At 38.1% G+C, this 22,854-nt stretch overlaps 2 protein-coding genes across 4 annotated transcripts in view; one reads left to right on the plus strand and one right to left on the minus strand.

Annotated features, from left to right (window-relative positions):
- Positions 1-4,731, plus strand: part of dsf (dissatisfaction) — a 70,253-nt gene extending 65,522 nt beyond the window's left edge. The window contains exons 5-6 of the mRNA XM_067769098.1: positions 967-2,348; positions 4,249-4,731. Coding sequence (XP_067625199.1) covers positions 967-2,348; positions 4,249-4,731 — 1,865 coding nt within the window. The remainder of the gene's footprint in view (positions 1-966; positions 2,349-4,248) is intronic.
- The window catches only part of LOC137239604 (keratin-associated protein 5-1-like), a 172,325-nt gene that overhangs the window by 132,840 nt on the left and 16,631 nt on the right, over positions 1-22,854 (minus strand). The window lies entirely within an intron of this gene.

Raw genomic sequence — 22,854 nt, forward strand, 5'->3', positions numbered from 1 at the left:
TTGGCTCAAAGATTTGCCAAATTCCTAATCATTTAATATTTGGATATCATAAATATGTGACCTGGAATCATGAAACGACCATATTGTGCGAAAATACCGTACTTCACTTTTTGAGTGATTCTTATTGGAAATTTAACGCTCTTTTCAATGGAACAAACCGCAGTTTTCTTTCTTTCTTAGTTTATTCACAAATCGCACTTAAAACCAAATCGGACCACATATACGATTTTTTGAAATATTTCGATCCATGCGCCACCTATTGGAGTTTTTTTTTCCTTATTTTTGCATTGTCATGGGGTTCTAAATTATATTCCAAGTTTCAAGCTTGTAGCTTATCGGGAAGTTAATTAAATTTTAATTACAAAATTCGTTCACAACGGCCGGCCGCTACACAGAGTCAAGCTAAAGAAACAATTTAAACGCATTTTTCTCGAAAACTTGTTTTCGCACAATAGCGTCGTTTCATGATACGTTCTTCGAAGGTTTCGATATCGAAAAAGTGTACGTGTTGGTTTTGCTGTGTCCTTTATTTTAGACGGAAATCGGTTTATGGCAGCATCTTTTTTCGGACCGAAGTATTGCAAGGCAAGTTGTGGGATTGACCTAGAACGTACGCCAAGTGTACTGCATAAGGATGAAGGGTCTAAACTAAGGTCATGATGGATGTATGGAACGACTGACTATGGAACGGGATATTTAGAACTATTGTAGGGCCGTACACAGTAGCGGGTGGGCGAAAAAGGGAAAACTAGGGGATGGACGAGCAGAAAGACCGACGAAATTGCTACGTACTTAAATCACAATGAGTATTTCTATATGATTACGGATATACATACGTATGTAATGCATGAAGAGTTAAGAAAGTCAGTAAGAGTCACATATTTTAGTTTTTATCGACCAACCTGAATGTTTTTTGTTTGCTAATTATTACTAAACATCTATTTCTCCCTCTCACTTTCCTTACAGCCGTTCAACATGAGCGCGGTCCACGCAAACCTAAGTTGCACCCGCAAATGCATCATCATCATCCCCACCATCCACATCATCATCATCACCATCATCATCACAACGGCTTGTCAGCGCATCATCCCCATCATTTACACGGCCATCACCTGCCCGTATCGCTGGTCACCAACGTGTCAGCTTCCTTCAATTATACATCACACATTTCAACCCACCCCGTGCAAGGTTTCCAACCACCAGCACATCCAACCGCCTTCCATCATCCCGGCCATGCGCTGGCGCAACATAATGCTTTACAAAATGGCGGCGTTGCTGTGCCTCCACATCCACCATTACCATTCCCCCCACATCTGCTGCCGCATATGCATCACAATCTTATTGCAGAAGCTACCAGTAAATTGCCCAGCATCTCAGCTACAGCATCAGCAACTTCAGCGGCCTCAATTATGGGCGCTGCAGTGAATGCTGCTGCTGGAGTTGGCACACACCCGTACTCCGCACTGCCAGCGCCAAGACACAAGCATACTGCGTTGTCATTTGCTAGCTCGGCCAGCAGTGGTGGTAATGCGGTGCCCACTTATGATCTCACAAATAGTGGCCGCTCTTCGGGTACCGCAAGTGGTGGCGCTGCAAGCACTACCAGTTTAGAATTCTACGCCAAGTCAACACTAGCTGCACACAAATACGCTTCACCTTCGCCTACACCCTCGATACAATCGATTTCTAGCATTGGTGGTCGCAGTTCGTTGGGCAGCGAAAGTCCACGTGTCAATGTCGAGACAGAGACGCCTTCAGCTACACCTCCATTATCGACAAGCGTATCACCAGCACCTTCGCTCACTGACACGAATGTTACTGGTGAACGGGCATCACCGATTATCATAATTAATGGTAATAGCAACAACTCAAACAGCGATGTGTTGGACAACAACAATGACAATAGCATTAACAATCAAAATTGTAAGCCAAGTAGTGGTGGCAGCAGTTTGGCTCCAAGCAGTGGCACACCATCACGTTCGACTCCACTCTCCAGTCACTCGCCACCGCTTTCAAATGCCCAAAATAGTACTATAGCGTCGGCAAGTTCATCTTCAGCTGCTGCTGCCGCTGATCAGGCTGCTGCGCTTTATGCTGCACGTCAAAATGGTTTTCTCGAACTCTTGCTAAGTCCGGATAAGTGTCAGGAGATCATACAATATCAAATGCATAATTCTATACTTTTTCCGGCGTTGCCTCAACAGCTTGTTGGTGTCGATTCGCGTTTGCTATCATGGGAAATGCTTCAGGAGACAACAGCTCGCCTACTCTTCATGGCTGTGCGTTGGGTTAAGTGTTTGATGCCTTTTCAGACGCTCACGAAAAATGATCAGCATTTGTTGTTGCAGGTAAGTGTATTTTAAATAACGAAAATCTTTTTTTGTATCCCTTAGATATGGTTAATAGATAATTAGTGTCATGCAAACCAGCTGTCAGCTCTAGCAAAAGAGGACTCGTTCATTTTGGGAAAAGGCCTTCTGGTTCTCATGCCTAGCGGGAGCACCTTAGTTATTGTCTGGTAAAGTCAAATATTGTTAATGTAATTGATTTTCGCGACCTGTATTATTTTAAATAATGTAAGCTATCTGGCTCAAGGTCTTAAATATTGTAAAAAAGACAATTTGTTTTTAATTTTCCTGCCGATATATTTCGGCTACTCAACGGTAGTCGTCTTCAGGGAAATTATATTTTTACACGTCCGTATACCGTCACGTGGAGTTCAGTATAGTATACGTGACGGTATACGAACGTGTAAAAATATAATTTCCCTGAAGACGACTACCGTTGAATAGCCGAAATATATCGGAAGAAAAATTAAAAACAACTTGTGTGTTTACTACAATTTTTAAGACCTTGAGCTAGCTAGCTCACATAGTCAAATATTGTATTTTTTCAAAAGCTCGAAACTAGACTGAAGTTTAGACTTCCATAACATTTTGGCAACTTTAAAGGTCGTCGCCGGAGATCATCGGTGTGAATGGCAGTAAAGCAGCGCTCTAGCTACGTAAGGTAGTGTAACATTTACTCGAATGACCCAGAGGCAAATGCTAGTTCGGGGATAGTTGGTTGATTCCTCACCTTGCTCGGGGTTGCAGTGAAATACTTTAGGATAAAAATCTTTTCCTATCGATATTCTTGGTAGCTATGTTGTGCATCTTCTCGACTGTGCGTCCGCATGAAAGCCAAAAGTAGCGGGTAGCAGGAACTTTGATATTTCATTGACCAACTGCATCTTGCCGCTTCGCACAGGCGGCTCTCGGATCAGTTAAGCTAGTGATAGGTTGTAGTGTAGATCTGAGGTTAGGAAATGGAACTTCCTACACTTCCATCCGTAAAAGCTTTTTACACAGTGGATGCTTTCTGAGAGTGACGCTGGCATGAACTTCCTGACTAATAATATTTATTACCTTAGACCAACATACCTCATGGGAACATCGATTTTTTGACGGACCCACTACCGTCATAGCACGGCGGCCATTCTAGCGATAGACATGGACAGAAAATTTAATAGAACTACTCTGTCTCATTCGAACAGCTTCTGCAGAGGTACGGACGGAACTTGTTATAGGCCAAGTGAGCGTAGCCCTCATTTTCGACATTAACCGGATAACATAGTTGCCTATAATAACATCCTCCCTTATATCTATTTCGGAAATTTCGGCCACCTCATCAGCAAAGTCAATTTTTAATTATTGTTGTGGCATGGAAACTCAGCAAAGGCAGCCATTGAGATGTCCTATACAAGCTAGTGAGTCTGGACACTCACGTGTTATATCCAATTTATTTTACTGCCGATGGATATAAGTGCCTTTAGGTGATGCCAAACGAGATTGTTACATTGTTGTCTGATACTACTATCTTCGAGCTATCGAGTCGTTCTCTTTATATACCCCGCCTGGAATAAACCGCAAGAGACAGAAATAACGTATTGACCCACAGATGTTCCGTGGAATAATTGTGTCTATTCCAGTTTTGATCCACTGTTGTGGGATGCAATGTTCCCAGTATTGCTAAAGCTCTCCTCCCGTTCCTCGATCGAAATAAATCGTATGTTCTTTGCCGGGAAGTCACTTTTGACATCGCTAACCCGTTTAATACATATCATTTATATAGAGATAAAGGATCTCAATTGAGCTTATGTCTCTTCCCCTTGAAATCTGCAATTTTAACTCATATCTTTAAAGTTTCTCTACTTATATTTATTCCCTTTTTCTCTCTATCTCTCTCTTCCTTTTATTCCGTCAACAGGAATCATGGAAAGAACTATTCTTACTCAATCTCGCACAATGGACCATACCGCTCGATCTCACACCCATACTTGAATCACCACTCATCAAAGAGCGCGTGCTACAAGACGAAGCCACACAATTAGAGATGAAAACTATACAAGAGATCCTTTGTCGATTTCGTCAAGTCGCACCTGATGGCAGTGAGGTTGGTTGCATGAAAGCGATTGCACTCTTTACGCCTGAAACTGCTGGACTCTGCGATGTACAACCAGTGGAAATGTTACAAGATCAAGCACAATGTATACTCTCGGACCATGTACGACTACGCTATCCCCGTCAAGCGACGCGTTTCGGACGTCTTTTGCTTTTGCTACCTTCGCTGCGTACAATACGTGCGGCAACTATCGAGGCACTCTTCTTCAAAGAGACAATTGGCAATGTGCCTATAGCAAGACTACTGAGGGATATGTATTCAATGGAACCGGCACAGGTGGAAAAGTAAGGCGAGCAGAGGGAACGAGTGCATGAAATAAATGTCGCAGTAGATACCTAAGTAAATGAAAAGATGAAATTGTTGGTATCACAAGGATAACAGTTGTAATATAAAAGTGCATAGCTAAATGTAAACTCTAAAGTAAATAAGATCTCTGGTAGTAAGTGGACGCGCTTTCGTTGCTGCTGCGACTATCTTTCGCAATTCCATTTATGATGGCTTGTCTATAGAAGTCTATTGAAGGTAGAGGCTGCTGTTGCTGGTAGTATTTGATGATTTAGTTATTTTTGCTGTTATTTCCTTAATATTTTGCTGTTTTTGTTGTTGCAGTTAGCTTTGACGTTCGTGTTGGTGGTACGTGTGTGTGCATACAAGTTAACGCGCACAGCTGACAAAATTCACAGCCGTGCTCTTTTATCACACTATACAGGGTGCACAAACAGAGGCCATAAAGATTTTTTTTAATTCGTTTGCATTTTTGAGTTTCATAGTATTTCATAAAAAAATCTCTTTATCCTCCTATTTAGGTATACTAATGTGGAAGAACCACAAACTACAGCGATCGGATTGACCCCAAGTATCGTCTTCAAGACCTGCAAGTATGAATTTAGAAAAGGCTCGTAAGGTTTCTATGAAAAATCGTTAAGAATAGATTAAAAAGAAGAGTTCGACATAGAAGTTTCTTACAAACGGTTTCCAAAGGCCTCTGAAACCAAATACTGGATTCAACTTCGAGATGTATGTATGTTCCCTGCTTTTTCAGTGGCCCCTATATTATTATTATTCCATACTCCATTAGGAGCTTAAGGATTCAACAAAAGTTTTCCAATTATCTCTATTTCGTGCTATTTGCTTAAATCGTTAAACGATTTGCCAGTTTCCTGAAGAACCGTTCTTCTCCAAGTCATCTTTGGTCGGCCCCTGCATCGTGTCCCTTGAGGATTCCAGGTTAAGACAGCATGTGCAACGTCATCGTATGGCTTTCGTAATGTGTGGTCTATCCAGCCATATTTACGCTTCCGTATTTCAATATGTACACTGGATTGGTTGGTCAGCCTATGTCACCATATCGGCATTATGTTTCTCAAGCAGCGGTTAATGAAGGACTATAGCTTGGCTTTAGTTTCAGCAGTTACGAGCCAAGTTTCCGAGCCGTACAACAAAACAGACTTCACACATGCGTTAAAAATTTTTATTTTTGTTTCAGTTCGAAGGTTGTTAGCGCGCCATACACCACGAAGTCCGGCAAAAGCTCCCCGGGCTTTTTGGATTTGAGCGTTTATATCTCTTTTTGCACCACCATCTACGGCGAGAATAACTCCCAAGTATGTAAAGCTTTCGGAATCTGCAACATTTTGGCCATCAATTGTGCAATTTGCTGAGTTGTTACCTTTGATGCGCATAGATTCGGTTTTTCTTATATTTCGAGACCCAGTCCAAGACCACAATAAACAACAGTGGTGATAATATACACCCCTGCTTGACACCTGTAATCGATTCAAATGTATTGCTTAGTTTCCGATTATGCAACACTCTGCATTTTGAATTTTCATAGCCTTTCCTTATAATGTTAATAATTTTTTGAGGAACTCCAATTCTCTGCAAGGAAAGCCAGATGCAGTCCCTTTTAATAGAATCAAAAGCCTTCTCATAGTCTACGAAAGTTGCATACAACGTGCTGTTGTACTCAATGCATTGTTCTATGATAGCTCGCATAGCGTTAATGTTGTCCGTACAGGAGCGATTAGGACGAAAACCAGACTGTTGCTTTCGTAGACGTTCGTATAGAGGCTGAACAATGCGCTCCAATATAATCTTGTTGAAGACTTTGCTCACCACAGGGGCAAGCACAATGCCTCTCCAATTGTTCCAGTCAGTTAAATCGCCTTTCTTTGGTATTTTTACGATGATGGACTCTTTCCATTCTGGCGGTATCTGTTCTGAGTTCCAGACGGCTCTAAATAGGGGATAAATCATATCGGTTGTACTGTCACCACCAGCTTTCAGGAATTCCGCTGGGATATCGTCAATTCCAGCTGATTTGCTATTTTTCAACGAACGAATTGCCGCGGCGATTTCTACTTTACTTGGTGGTTGTGTGCATATATTACGCAGTGGTCTCCTTTGTTGACTAATGCTGAGCATATCGGGATTGTGAGCTATTACATTAAATGTTTTATCGAAGTGGTCTTGCCATATTTTGAGTTGCTCTTCACCCATAGTAACCATGTTTCCGTTACGATCTCTCACGGGCATGCTTCGATTAGGTTTATCGTTGCAAAGCTTCCGAGCGATATCAAAAACTTCTTTCAGGTTTCCTTTAGATGCAGCAACATCACCCTCACGAGCTAATCTTTCATAATATGCTCTATTATCTGCTCTCGCTCGTCTTTTAATTTCCTTGGATAGAATCGCGATATCTCGGCGCAGCTGTAGGCCACTTCTCACGTTTGGTTGGCTTAATAGTGTTTCCTTTTTTGACCTTCGTGCTTCAACTAATTTTCAAAACGCCGCACTTAGCCACTCCCTATTATTTCTTGTTGATACACCGAGTATTTCGTTGGCTGATTCAAGCATAGATGATTTTATATTATCCCATAGATCGCTTACTTGTGTTTCACTATCTGTTCTGTAGCCGTTTTCATATTTTGTGCGCATCGATCGAACAAAGTTTGATTTCGTGTTGTCTTCTTGCAGCCTGTTAATTTGAAATTTTTTCCTTCCAGTAGTGTTGTTGCGTACAACTTTTGACAGCTGCAGCCGCATTTCGGCTATTACAAGATAGTCGTCGGAGCCTATTTCTGCGCTTCGTTTGCTCCTAACATGCAGTAAAGATTGGATCCATCTTTTACTGACACATATATGGTCGATTTGAAAATGTTGGTTTTGCAACGCTGGGTTGGGTGCTGCCCATGTCATTTTATGTGACTCTTTGTGAATAAAAATTGATCCACCAATCATGAGACCATGGCTGAAACACGTTTCTTTTAACAGTTCTCCATTTTCGTTCCTCTGTCCCATTCCATGTTTTCCAATGACGTGCTCCAATCCTGCGTTGTCGCTACCTACTCGGGCATTAAAGTCGCCCATCAACATCACCAAATTATTCCGGTTTGTTTATACGTGTTAGCGTTCTATTAAGCATGCTATAAAACTGCTCCTTGACTTCAAGTTCACTCTCCTCCGTTGGAGCATAGCATTGGACAATTGTTATCTTCCCCTCTATAAGAATGATGTTATCCTGTAATCAAATAATTTAGGAATTGGAAGCAATCTTCAGTTCTCCAAGCAACATGCAAAAGTTTAACTATCTCTAAGATATACCCTTAGAGAGAGTGAAAGAAAAAATTTTAGGAGTCTTGCTCTCCAAGCAACATGCAAAAGTTTAACTATCTCTAAGATATGCCCTTAGAGAGAGTGAAAGAAAAAATTTTAGGAGTCTTGCTTTTATCTCGACTCATCGTAAACCCAACCTCAGGAGCCAAATGGGCGAAGTGTGTTTCAAAAATGTACCATTTCTGAAACAAGAAAAGGTAAAATTCTCCATCTTTAAATATTCAAAACGTATCCGCATTTTTTGCAAAGGTTCGATATTAATAGGAAAATTATCCTTGTTACAATAAAATAATGAGCACTGTCAATTTAATACTGACTACTTCTTTTCTGTGGACGCTACGAAAAACCCGGATTCACCATTGTAACTTCAGTCGCGTTAGCCGTGTGTCCGTAAACTAAGAAACATTCACTAATTTAAGAACCTCTGACCATCACTGGACATCTTTCAAGGTAGCGCTTCAAATTTTGTAATTATTGTAAGAGACTTCTCTTCTCGGACTTCTAGAAGGGTGCGCAATTTGTCATAAGACTTTGGGGTTTGTCTAATTGTTTCGAGTCGGCTCAAATCATTTCGAGTTTTCAGCCCTGCGCTCTTGATGTAGCTGCTTTTCTTCTTCCCGTAGCCAATTTCATTCCAGCGCCAGTAGATTGATGAGTACTGTCCCGATTGCCACCTGTAAGGCTGGAAGATCTCATGTTCGCTGTATATATGTTAAAAGTTTGTAGCAGTTCTTCATCACAGTAAAAAACCAAACAGTAGAGTGGACAGGAATATATTTATCAACACTTTCCGTTCGTTTACAGCCCTTTACGTCAGTACTTGACGGCGGATTCTCTACAACAACCTTCATTTTAAAGGGTCCGGATCCTCCAAGTACATACCATTAAATCATTATTTTCAAATGTTGTTGTTGTAGCGATAAGGACACTCCCGAAGGTTTTACGGAGTGTTATCGATGTTGATGGTCCTTTGCCGAAAATAGATCTGGTACGTTCCAGTAACAAGCACCATTAAGGTACTAACGCGACCATCTCGAGAACGATTTAATATGACCACATTGGACCTTGAAAAGAATTTACTTCCGATATTTGCTTAGATTTTTCATTGAAACTAGTTTTTACGTAGCGAGTGCCAAGCCTGGGGTACACCACAACTACTGGGCTGGGAATAGTTTGGCAGTTATATAGCGATCCGTTTGATGCAAGACGATTGATGGTCCCACGAGAAAATCTCTAAATTAATTACGTTGACGAACGAGGATGTAAGATTTGGAATTGGGCACGGCCGCGCTACTGCAATATTTGTTATTTGATAGAGAAAAACTTTAAAATAAATACTGTGATGAGAAAATTTGAATCTCTTAACGACATTTAAGGTCAGTTCCATTATAAATTTGTTTTCTTGCTGGTTAGATATTTGATGTAGGTTTCGGCGTTGTGCCATATTCAGTCTCATCTTTCGTTCTTGTCTGTTTCCGACTCCGTTTTAAAACCTTCGTAAAACTTTCCCTGGAACGCAAATGCATGACTTCCATATGTTTTTTTTTTAGACGGGAAGAGGTAATGAACATATCATGTTTGCAATCAGTTTTTCACATTGCATGGAAGACCAATTGAACTCCAGAAAACATTTTCCTTCCCTCCCTGGTATTTTTGATCCATTTATGATGTCTGGGATCTGTTTTTTTTTTCTTTTGAGAATAGTTTTGAAAAGAAAGATCTTTCTGGATCTTAGTTGTTTGATTTTCGTGAGACCTCATTGGGGCAAAATGAGGTCATATATATATCACGTCCGCGAAAGGCTTGAATCTCATATGAATTCGCATGGATGTATAACTAACCAAACTTAATTGAAGATCACTTTAATTATCAGCGTGTATGGCTTTAGGTCTCTTAGGAATAATCAAGGCCTCTTCGATGATCCTTTTGGAAATCGTTGTGAAAAAATAAGAGATCTTTAGTCTTTCGGCTTTCTCATGATCTCACTGAGATGAAATGGGTCACAAAAAAGGCGTACTTATGTGAGTGTACAAAATTAAGCTTTTCTGAAGTATGAAATAAAGTTCTTTGGCAGACCCTGTATAATTCCTGGTGCTCACTTTTCTAATGCTCAGCAATACATTTTAACGTCAATATATATTAGTGTGAAAAAAATAACAGTAACGTAAATATTCTTCCTACAATTTCAAAGCGCATACGAGTGATGGCAAATGATTTATTCCGCTGGCAAATTTCTTTATTTATTTTTCATACGACATTTAGCCCGCGATACCCTACCAATAATACAATTTTTCCCCCTCTTCTTCTACTTTGCACACAGAGTATATTAACTTTGGTAACATAACGGTTGCTTGTACAGGTATAAAGGAATCGAGATAAACATAGACTTCCATATATCAAAATCTTCAGTATCGAAAATAAATTTGATTAATTCATGTCCGTCCGTCCGTCAGTTCGTCCATTAACACGATAACTTGAGCAAATATTGAGATATCTTCACCAAACTCGGTATGCGAGCTGAACTGGACCCAGAATAGATTGGTATTTAAAATGAGTGAAATTTTTATATACATATATAAAATTTTAGAAAACACAAAAAGTCTGATTATTTAGCAAATAATACACCTAGAATGTTGAAATTTGACGTGTGGACTGATACTGAGACTCGTGATACAAAATTGAAAACATTTCTGAAAATGGACGTGGCACGGCCCACTTGTGATAAAATCAATTTTACAAATATTATTAACCATAAACACAGCACAAATCAGACACCAAACAATGCCAAAATTCTTTTACACATAAAACTGCGCTAATGGCACACTGTGTATCGAGCGGACACTCTCCCAATTTCGCTAAAGCATCCATCTTACAGCAAGAAGCAAATTATTCCAAGCGTTTCTCACTTGAAATGTTACACATTATAAACACTCCGCCAAATATAAGACTGAACTACAAGACTGACACGGACAACGTCGCGCATATTTACAGACATTTAATTACAAATAAAGTAGTAACAAACTCCACGCCTAAGCAAGAGGACGTGTAAATTAATGTATGTCATTTGTTGTTACTGTTTCATCAATATTTTGTTTATATAATGTTATTTGTTTGTATAGATTTTGCAGTTTATATCCCTGAGGACGGTTACCGCGGAGCAACCGAAATATACCGGATTTTTAAAGAAAACTTGTGTTTATTTTTTAATTGACCTCGAGCCGGCAAAAATATATATTAACAATAAACTTATCAACAAAATTCAGCGGAGATCTTGCCTTTACTATAAGGAATGCTTCGAATTTCTTACAAGAAATAAGAAAAAACTCAAATTTTTGAAAATGGGCGTGGCACCGCACAGTGGCTAATTTGGCTTCGCTAGCGGCATTTTATTCATAGCTTCCAAAGTAAAGAAGTTATCTTCAAAATTTTTTTTTTCTCAATTCAGAAAAAAATCAAACAATTTTTGGAAAAAAAATTAAATTTTTTTTTTTAATTTTTAATTTTTTATTTTTAATTTTTTTTTAATTTTTTTTAAATTTTTTAATTTGTTTTTAATTCAATAAACATTTTCCACCATATATTCATATATAAAATAAGAAAAAAATTGTCAACTCAAAGAGAAACCATATTATAAAAGAAATATTAATCAGATTCTTCAGTATCAGTTTCAGAGAAATCATCTTCAAAATGATGCATTATAAGCAAGCTTTTACCTTCCTTATCGAAACTAATATTTCTGGAATAGGAAATTGATGAGCCGTTGGATAATGAAGATATTAACGGATCGGAAGAAACAAAAAGAGCGTTAATTATATCTTCCATTGTATTTTTTCTGCAATTTTTTCTGGTATTATTTTCACGGATGTTCCGATAATCTTTATTTCTGGCTTCAAGCGCTTCCTCGGACATCATACCAATTGGAAGCGAAAAATGATTGATTATGTCTGCTCCATGAATTAAAATTCTGTGAACAGACGAGGGCATGTAAAACCAAGGGTATAAAGTAACAAAAATTTCGGCAGTTTCCATTGCGTAAAGTCTGAATGCCTCCGTGTTTATATCGTATCCACATGCAAGTGCTCGTAAGCCGACGCTGAATCGAAATATTAAATTTTCGTTCACCACAGTTATACGAGCGGCTAAATCTGGTTATTGAAAGAACCTTCTTGCCGTATTTCCGTTGTTGGTATTTCCAGTAACAGCCATTGGTATGTCGACCAACAAATGCATTTCTTCTCGTAGCTTCTGCTGTATATTTGTTTTATTTTGTCCAACAATATCCTTGTCAGCACCACGAGTTTGCCACTTTTTTATTGGTATTCTATAGGATATGTGCAAAATACATTCAAAAAACCTTATCCAGGCGTGGAGACTGGATAGCCCATATTGAAAGAGGTTCCTTCACCAAATTTAAGTCATTCATATTTTTCGGTGTTGCCTTGCAGATTCCGCATATTTGCGAAGAAGATTCTGAAATGACGCTGAAAGTTTTACCATCAAGCATGGTCATGTGAAATTGGTGATCAATAATCAATGAGTTTACATATGTTGGTACAATATTTAATATTTGGCTCTTAATGTTTTCAATTTCCCTGCGACTCAGGTCCGCCGTTTCCTTGTCGCAAAGTATTTTGATTGGTCGACAGTATCGTGTAGAAGAAGGTCGATTGTTTTTCCATAAAACTGTCGGTCCGTTCTGCACTTGCAGTGTCACAATACAAATAGAAAATAAATATTGGTCTCTCATGTTTCCTTCGCAGTCGTTAAATTTTTGCCTATATGTGGAATGGCCGCTGCTGCCATCACAACCCCATTTGTAGACAGCAGTTAAATGGGTGTTATTATTACTTCTAGATGGGATTTCAAAACTTTCAGAGTGTGCTTCCATGATCCTGTTTATTGTATGGTCCACAAGACTTTGTAGTGGCACTTCAGCATAATAATCAGTGACTGTAATGTCACTAGGATAGCACTTTTTTTGGCGAAGCGTAATTTTTCGTAGCATGGATATATATCGGCGTTTTGGTTTTTTGCTGCTTTCTTATTCAAGTTCCAAGTGTATCTGGTATGTCCAAGATCTACAAATAGCGCAAGCGCTTTATCGTCCGAAAATTTGGATGGAAGGGGCTTTGGTTTGTTTATATTTTGTATTACCTTTCCGCTAAACTCCTCATCGCCATTTACCATTTCTACAACTTTGGAAGCACTGCGCTTTCCAGCTTTATATAAACTGCAGCTTGCAGCTACCAACAATCCTTCACATGACACTTCCTCTGTAAGCCCTGACATCTTATTGACTTGCGTTTTTCTGCAGCACTTGGAAAGCTCTTTTTCCGGCCGTCCAATATTTTCATTTGCTTTTTTTCCCAACAATACCAATGGTGTATCTAGCCATTCTTGGTTAATTTTTTCGAAAAACACCTTACTTCTGCCACAGGCCTTCCACTTTGGATAAGCCTACTAACAAAATTGCGCAGTTTCTTTCCATTTTTGCACTGCTCCTTCTGAGTATAGGTAATTTTACTCAAAACGGTACCAAAAACATAATTTTCTACGGCGAGAAACTTCTTGGTGGGGATCGCTTCTTCATGCCATATTAAAAAAAGGGTGCGTTTTGACACAGACATTTTGCCTAAAAAGTACAATAAATTGAAGGCTCGCATGTACCCGCAGTTCATTTTGGACGGTTTACACATATAGGAAAATTTAAAATTACACTGAATCTAGGTGAATTTTGAAAGTTCTACTCCACGAAAAACAGGTGTACGTTACAATGGACGAGTTGCTAATACACTTAAACACGATTACGTTTTATAAATAACATAAGTATACACAGATCACAACCACAGTTTTTTTTATATAATACATACCTTGGCGTTAGTATATAACAAAACTTTTAATGAAAATAATAAAATTTGCAAGTTTAACACGAATACGAAAACGATGATCAAAAAGGCGGAAATATTTTGCACAACACTTGCAGAAACATGTGCTGACCTTGACAGCTCACAGCTGTTCATCAGCTGTAAGCTGAGCTTTTAAAAATCGATACAAATCTAGTGAATGTATTTGTTATCGATTGTTAAAAAAAAATTAACGGTTTTTCAAATTTGAAAATTTTAATTAAATGCCGCTAGCGAAGCCAAATTGGCCACTGTGCACCGCCCCGTTTATGATAAGCAATTTTCTATGTTTCGGGAGCCATAACTCGAAGAAAAATTACCGGATCGTGATAAGACTGGGTACACACATTTTTTTGCTATAACAGGAAATATTTCTAGAAAAAATGGACGAGATCGGTTAAGGACCATCCACATTTATATAAAAGACTTTTAAAAGGGTCGTAGACGAATAATAAGCTATACTTTTGCGAAAAAGAACTTAATATTAGTGGTATTTTTCCCTCTAAATAGAATTATAAAAAAGTTAGAAAATTACAAAAAGAAAATAAAAATGGGCGTGGCACCGCCCCTTTTATGACCAATCAATTTTCTATGTTTCGGGAGCCATGACTCGAGGAAAAATTTACATATAATAAAATTTGGGTACACATATTTCCTTATAGCAAGAAATATTTCTAGTAAACTGTTGACCTGATCGGTTAAGGACCTTTATATAAAAGAAGTTTAAAAGGGTCATAGACTATAATAATAAGCTATGCTATATCTAAGCGCAAAATAGTATTGTATCGATGATATTTCACCTACCAAGTTTTATTGTAAGAAGAAATTGATAGACATTCTTTTTTTTTTAAATGGGCAGGTGCCACATTTTATGTAGAAAAGTAATTTATCTGAACTGAACTGTACAATTGAAGCTCACGCTGAGTATATAATGTTCGGTTACACCCGAACCTAGACACCCTTACTTGTTTGCTTCTAACTTTCAGCATTGCTTTTGCGCTTTCAATATAATATAAATCTTATTTTATTTGATTTTTTATCATTTCCTAAATTTTTGTATGCTTCAGCAACATATCAGTACACCTGTGTTTTGGCACACACCCCCACTACTGCGTTAAACTATTTTGCACTAAAGCTCCTGATTGCTTGCTTCTCTTGAATTACGTTTTTTGTATTTTTTTTTTTTTGTCTTTCTTTTTTTTTATTCATCTCAATATCCCTTGGCTATTTGTGCTCAATCTCGCTTTGGAAAAATGTATGTACATATGTAGATATAGACTTTTACCATTTGATATTTTAAATTTATGATTTTTTCCTTCATATTTCATGTAACTCACTCTCCGCCCACTGTTTCACTCATTCACCATAGCGTAGCTTCGCGCATTGCATTTTACATTGCAAGCTTAGAAATAATGAAAAAATAACTTTGCCGCCGGTGTTTCTAAATTCAATTCAATTGGACGCTCAAAACTGCAGCAACAACGCGTATATGAAAACACTCGGCGAATAAATATTCGTGAAAAAAAAAGTGTAGAGAAATATTAAAAATATTATTTGAAATTGTTCGGTGGTCCAACACAAACAGCTGCACAATTTTATTAACTTGTCGATTTATCGTTCGTTAATTTTGTTAGATTTTTTTCAGAATTTGTTTGTTTTTTTTCTGCAATATGAAATTGCTTTTTTGGCAATCAAATTTCAGCACTTGTTTAAAAAAAAAAATTATGTAAATAAAATGCTCATATTTTCAAACACCTGAAATTGCTTTTTAGCGCCAAATGCAGAAAAATAAAAATTTATAAAAAATAAAATTAAATGTTAACACCAGAATTGTTATTTTAATCCATATGTGGCTAAAAATATATCATACATTAGCTGTGTTTTTTTAAATGTATATACATATGCACTTAAACTTTATATGAACTGCTACGTGCATAACTTTATCTACACTTCTGAAATTGCTGCGCAGAAAATTAGTACTTCTAAATTAAAAATAAGCATTATACTCAGATGCAACTCAAATGTGTGTATATTTTTCCTCTACACTACCTCTATGTTTTACCTCTGCAAATGGTGTGAGTCCACTATTCACCCCAACCGATTCAGCTATAGGTTATACACTATGGCCAATAGAGGTGCGTGTCTCCACTATTCGGTACAAACCATTCTGTACGTAGTTATTTAACCACTGCCTCTAGATGGGTCTCCTAAGCATTATCTAAGTGATGATAAGAGTTTTTTGTTACCCGCAAATGTAGATGTGTATAAATGTAAAAAAATAGATGGCTATTATATAAATATATATAGACAAAGTCAAAATATGACAGAATTTGTGAAAAAGAACTAAAAATCCATAGTATTTAATAGTGTAATAGATTTATAAGGCAACCAAAAATGTAAAAATATTTCTAGTGCTTATTAAACGTAAATAAAATGTAAATAAAAATCTATAAAAGTATTGTGTACTATGTTTCAGCAGTGAACAGAAAAATGGCAGTGGCAATTTTTAACAACTTTCGTCAATTTAATTCTATCTTTTCTATGTTAAGAGACAACGTCCATGAATTTTGAAACAGAAGCTATCAAACTTAAAAACATTTTCGAAATTTCGAGAAAATTTCGAACTTTTCATTTGAATTTCCCTGATTTTTTTTATTATGTCAATTTGCGGCCCAATCAATTTACGTCTCACAAAGTAAAAGTAATAAACAGGGTTCTCAACATTCGCATTGATTTTTGATAATTTTTTCCGAAGAGTTTCAGATTTTCCTCCGTTGAAGATATGATTTTTTTTATATGGAAAAAAACCTGAACATCCTTCGCAGAAAAATATGTCAAAAATCAATGCAAATTTTCATAGACCTATAAGTTGTACTTTGTTAGGCTAAAATTGAGGGGGCTACAATAATGCATACTCAAAAGACTTTAAAGAAATCCAAATAAAAAGTTTAAAATCTTCGAAAATGTTTTTGAGTTTGGTCTGCAAAACTTCAGTTACAAACTCCGAAGCAGTTTTTGCTTAAAATATCGAAAATAAATAAAAATAATTTTAATGACGAAATTTGATAAAAATTTCGTCTCCCATTTTTCTTGTCGCTGCTGTATATCAAAGCTATTAGAATATAAAAAATAACCTTAAAGTCACGCATACATAGATCTACATACACCTACTTAATATGTACTTAGTTTTAGTAGTTATCTAATTAATTATTATGTAAAGTTGTTCAATCATAATGAAATTCTATCTAAATAAAATGCTTTAAAAACGATAACGAATCGTTTTACTAAATTTTCATATAAACATTCGGATCTTCGCATTTTCTGAAGAAGGTTCTAGTGAGGCATGCCCGAACTTTTGTGGTATTCTAGCTATTTTGCAGGCTAATCGTGATCCTGGCTTTGATATTACCGTATCCCGACGAATTTTAAATATCTTGCATCTAGAAAGCTGTTTTTACTCGTTACTATGGTAGGCACCGGCTTAGACGAACTCCATAGCGCCCGTCTATGTAACGCACCCCCTCGGCAAGTAATGATGGAAGAACGAATGTATAAGTAGATGATAACCAAAAAAAGGTAATTCCAAGACCCCAGCTTTCTCGGAGAGTCCAATGGGAGCTAACTCTAAGAATCTGGCTGCTTCCGAGAGAATGAGTAGTGTAATTAAGCAGTCACTGACTAATGATCCTTCTGGACAGATTTCTACTGAAAGATTGACAGCTAAACAAAAAAGAACCGACCACAAGGAGTTTTAGCGCAGACCATACAACCGTAGTTGTATAGCATCATTAAATATTGGACGCACATACTACCCAGCTCCCTACCAGCGCTTCGATGGGTCTCTTAGCGCCACAATAAAAGAGGAAGTTTGACGCTTAAATGACAGACGAGGCGATAAACGTGTATACCGATGATCCGGAAATAAACAAATCCTATAAGCTGCCAGACTACTTTAATATTTTTCAGGTGGAAATAGTAGCGCGATGGAAGGGCGACTGACAGAAAGTCAATAGGGTCTTGCGAAGTATAACACAGTTGATGTTGTGTTGTTATTCACAGTGAAATTAATTAAACTTAGATTTTTCAATATAACATTTATCTGCGCCTACGCATCAAAAGACGATGCGATCGACGTGTATAAGAACTCTTTCTATGATAAAGTAGAAGTTTGAATATGTTTGCCTCCGTCATCACATCAGAATCATTCTTGGTTACTTAAAGGCTGGGGTAGGAAGGTTTCAATTCAAACTTCACTATGCAACATCTCACAAAAGGTTACGTTTCGCAGAATTCGCAGCAGCCAAGTTTTAGTAAAAAAATATACCACAAGCGATTTGGCACCAGTGCTCTGTATGTGCGAACTATACAAGGTCGGAGTATCGACGAGTATGTAAAGCGAAGAAAATATAAGCAGGTAATGTTCGTGAAGGAAACCTGCTCAAGAAGCATTACTCCACACGACACTCACACCTGTTCACTGGAAGCAGTCTTCGACCAGACCCATATAACCCACTCACTGCGTACCGCCACTGTTGATGTTGTTGTTGTTGTTGTAGCAGTGCTTCGCCCCATCCAATAGGTACGACCGATCACAAATTGTCATCAATATCCTCTAACGGCAGTCCAAGGAAACTTGCTGTTTCAACAGGGTGGACCATAATGTGAGAGGTGTTAGAGGCGTTGGTTCCACATTACAATTAAAGAGATGGTTGGTGTCATGTGGGGACACATTGCAAGCAGGGCATACATTTTGTATGTCGGGGTTGATTCTGGATAGGTAAGAGTTTAACCTGTTACAGTATCCTGTATCGAAGTTGACCTAGAGTCACTCGCGTTTACCTGGGGAGTGTACGTTTTCCTTCCGCAAGTTTTGGGTACTGTTCTTTGAGTACTGGATTAACCGGGCAATTCCTGGCATAAAGGTCCGAAGCCTGTTTGTGGAGTTCACTGAGGACCTACTTGTGTTTTTTTTTTTTTTTTTGCTTCATACGGCTGAGTTCTCAGGTGCCGTATTTCCTCATAACGCTTACGGAGATGACTCCTTAAGCCCCTTGGCGGTGTTGACTCATCAATCAGATGTCTGCTGGGATGCCCAGGTTTCTGGGTATTCAACAGGAACTGTTTGGTTAGCATCTCATTTCTCTCCCTGATGGGGAGTATTCTCACCTCATTATGTAGATGGTATCTGGCGACATAACAGCCCGTGGCGGTTCTGAGAGCCACTGTGAACCCTGCAACCCAGCTGCTTAAGGGACTTCTATTCCCGCGCTAGTCATGAATCTACAGACGCTAAGCTAAAGCTCCGAAGAGAACCGAAAAACAACTCTACGATGAGGAATGTTGCAACAACTCGAAAAAATCCTCACACAAAGCGCGGCATATGCGGGTGTTGTCGCGACACGCAGAGGTTAAATATGACAGATGACGGAGGGTTTCAAGGCAGAGGGGCTCCTGCTGTAAGTGGCGACCTGATAACCGACGTAAAGAACGTTTTTATTTAATTTATATCGCAAGAAAGATGATGCGCCCGATACCAAAATCCTGGACAATTGAATATAGGTATGGTCCTCCACCCAACTAAGACAAGGTGGGGTAAAATCCCGGCTAAAAAGGACAAGGTGGCGGAAAACGACGGAAACAGAGGCGAAGGCTTGGTAAAGAGCATGTAAAGCATGGTCGGACGAGCGTATGCCTCTTTATTGGAACTTAATTCTGTTCTGTAAAATCCACAAGAAAGGCGAGGCCAAAAACCGCGCCAACTACAGTGGCATTAGCCCGGATGTAGTGTTTTATCTAGCGTATTGTAAAAAATACTGTAGGCTAAAATAAACGAACGTTTTGGATAGTATCCTTGCGGCTTCAGCCCTGGTAAAACTTCTATAGACGAGACTTTCTTGATACGCCAGATCCTAGGGAAGACTCACGCTAAAAGCATCAAAAGAGCTTTTGACAGCGCAGAAAGAAATTTCTTGTATGCTACTAATTCTGAATTCTAGTTCCCTGCGAAGTTAAAGCTTTGGCAAATCACGTTGAGCAACAACACCAGCTCCATAAAGACTGTGAACGACCTCTCAATACCAAAGTAGGCTTCAAACAACGCGAATGCTTCCTGTGCCCTGTAGGAGCACTACAGGGTTGCCATCAAGTTTAAAATTGTGTACGCCGTAATTTATGCCTTTCCTGGATAAAATAACGAGGATAAGATAACGAGGTCATCGTCGTCTTATGGCTTTGGCAGACGGTGACAGATACCAATTCTATAAGTGAAGAAGGTCTTTTTGGGAACCAGTATTAACACCGAAATTAACATCAGGCTAGACATAAATCGGAGAGTCAGTCTTGCTAACAAGTGATACCTTCTACTGAGTAAGCTAGCGAAAAGTAAAGTCCTCTTTCGACTAACAAAAATCGCGCTCTTTTTTCATACCTGATGTATGACTCGGAATCATGGGCTCAGGGTTCAGGGGAAAACTTCTGGATTTCCAGCGGCCATCTCTTTTGGGCGTAATAATGCTAATTCCGATAATGTTATCGTCAATTTATTTGCAGACTTCTTTGAATCGACGCATTCATCTACATCATTTCAATCTGATCAATATCCATATCAATTTGAAGTTTTAATTGCATACTAAATCCAGTCATCGATTACAATACTATTCTTCAGACTGTTTTGAATTTGAAGCCAATTTTTTCTCCGGGGCCTGATGGTGTTCCTAGTTGTGTGCTTAAGTACTGTGCCGTGAATTTATCTGAGCCGATTATTAAATTATTTACGCTATCCATGGAATTTGGATCTTTGCCATTAATTTGGAAGGAGTAATTTAAGCTAAGTTTTCAGCTATCCCTAAAACTTTCGAACAAATAATTACTCGCCAACTTCATGTGTAGCTCTTTACTATCATCTTGCCAGCATGGTTTTGTACCTCAAAGATCAACCACTACCAACTTGCTAGAGTTTACCTCTTTAGTAATGGACGGATTTTTAAACAAAAGGCAAATTTACGTGATCTGCAACGAATTCAGCAAAGCCTTTGACTCTGTCAATCATGAACTTCTAATTTTTAAACTTGATTTTCTTGGGTATCCGAAACATTTACTTCTCTGGCGTGAAAGTTATCTCGCCAACAGGACTCAACAAGTTTTGTTTAACAATTGTCTTTCTAAGAAGTTTAATGTAACGTCTGGAGTTCCTCGGGGTAGTCATTTCGGTCCATTACTTTTTACCCTGTTCATAAACGATTTACCAAAAATTATCTTACATTCCCGAACTTTTATGTATGCGGATGATGTTAAACTTTGTTATGCATACCTGCCCTCTGAGCTATCCTCTTTCCATCTCTTGCAGGCCGACTTGGACTCTTTTCAATGTTGGTGTACTGCGAATTTACTAGATTTAAACTGTTCTAAATGCAAGCTGATGAGATTTCCTCGTGTGAAGCCAATTTTGACATCTTATACGTTAAATAGCACGTCTGTGTAAGTGATTTTGAGAGTTCTCTTTGATCCGAAACTGTGTTTCAGTATGCATATTTCATCAATTGTAAATAAAGCCAAAGAGTTTGATGATCCGTATCTCACTAAGCTCCTCTTCACATCTTTAGTACGCCCAATACTTGAGTACTGCTCGTGTGTCTGGTGCCCGCGGTATCAGAACTATATACAGCGAATTGAGTCGGTTCAGAAACAATTTTTAAATTTCGCACTCCGTGGCCTTAACTGGGATCCTAACCTTCATCTACCACCATACAAAAATAGGCTGCTTCTTATTAGTTTGCCAACTTTGGAGAACCGAAGAATATTACTTGGGGTAATGTTCCTTCACAAGCTTATCATCGGCCAGATAGACTCTTCTTACCTTGTCGGTCACCTAAACTTCGCTGCACCTAGCAGAACATTTAGACAATATGTGCCCTCCCACCTATCAACTTGCCGACAAAATTTTGCTAAAAATAATCCCTCGCGTAATTGGTGCTCGTACTATAATGATTTATATAATTGTATTAGCATGGAATAATCTTTTACTGTTTGCATAATTCAATACTCTTATATCTGACCTGGTTTTTAAGTAAAATCAAATAAATACTAAATTCCCTTTTTGTTTAAAGTTGAATTTAATTCTTAAAGTTCCTAGGTATTTAATATTAATGTTAGCTTTTAAATTTACAAATATTTCTTATCGAATTATATTAATTTTAGTAGTCGACCGCGTTGTGTCTGTTGTTCACTTTAAACAAAATAAAATAAATGTATCGTATTACTAATTTATTTATTTATTTTCGAAAAGTCAAAAACAAAAATGTTTCTTACTGACTAAAACTAATAACTAAGCCTAGCTACAAAACAGAGTTAAGTAAATTAAGAAAAATAGACTTTGGATAAGAAAAATCAAGCATAATAGAATTAGAGATCTCATTAAGTTCACGTAGAGAGCGCGACAATGGAGCATTTATCGCATAGTTAGTAGACTTATGTTTAATATAAAAGGGGTTATGAGAACGAAGAGAACTCGTTGGAATAAGAAAATGAATCGCGTGCAGTAAAGAGGAGTAATCAATATCTCCATTAACAACTCCGAAAATGAAAGACAAGGAAAGGGTTGACCTTCTGAGCTTTAGTGGTTTCAAATTAATTAGCAGCAAGCGGGAATGATAAGAAGGGACTGGGTCTGAGAAATGTAAGGACCTTAGGCAAAATTTTAGGAAGATCTTTTGTACTCCCTCAATCCTGTCGATTGCAAACTTGTGATAAGGTCTCCAAATAAATGCAGCATATTCCAGTTTGGAACGGATCTGAGGGATCTGAGAAACGAAACCTAAGGAAGTATACGCGCTTAAAATTACATAGTTAATATGGTTATTTAAAGATAACGAGGAGTCAAAGATAACCCCTAAGT

The sequence above is a fragment of the Eurosta solidaginis genome, chromosome 2 (assembly GCF_040869045.1).
Source record: "Eurosta solidaginis isolate ZX-2024a chromosome 2, ASM4086904v1, whole genome shotgun sequence".
NCBI lineage: Eukaryota > Metazoa > Arthropoda > Insecta > Diptera > Tephritidae > Eurosta > Eurosta solidaginis.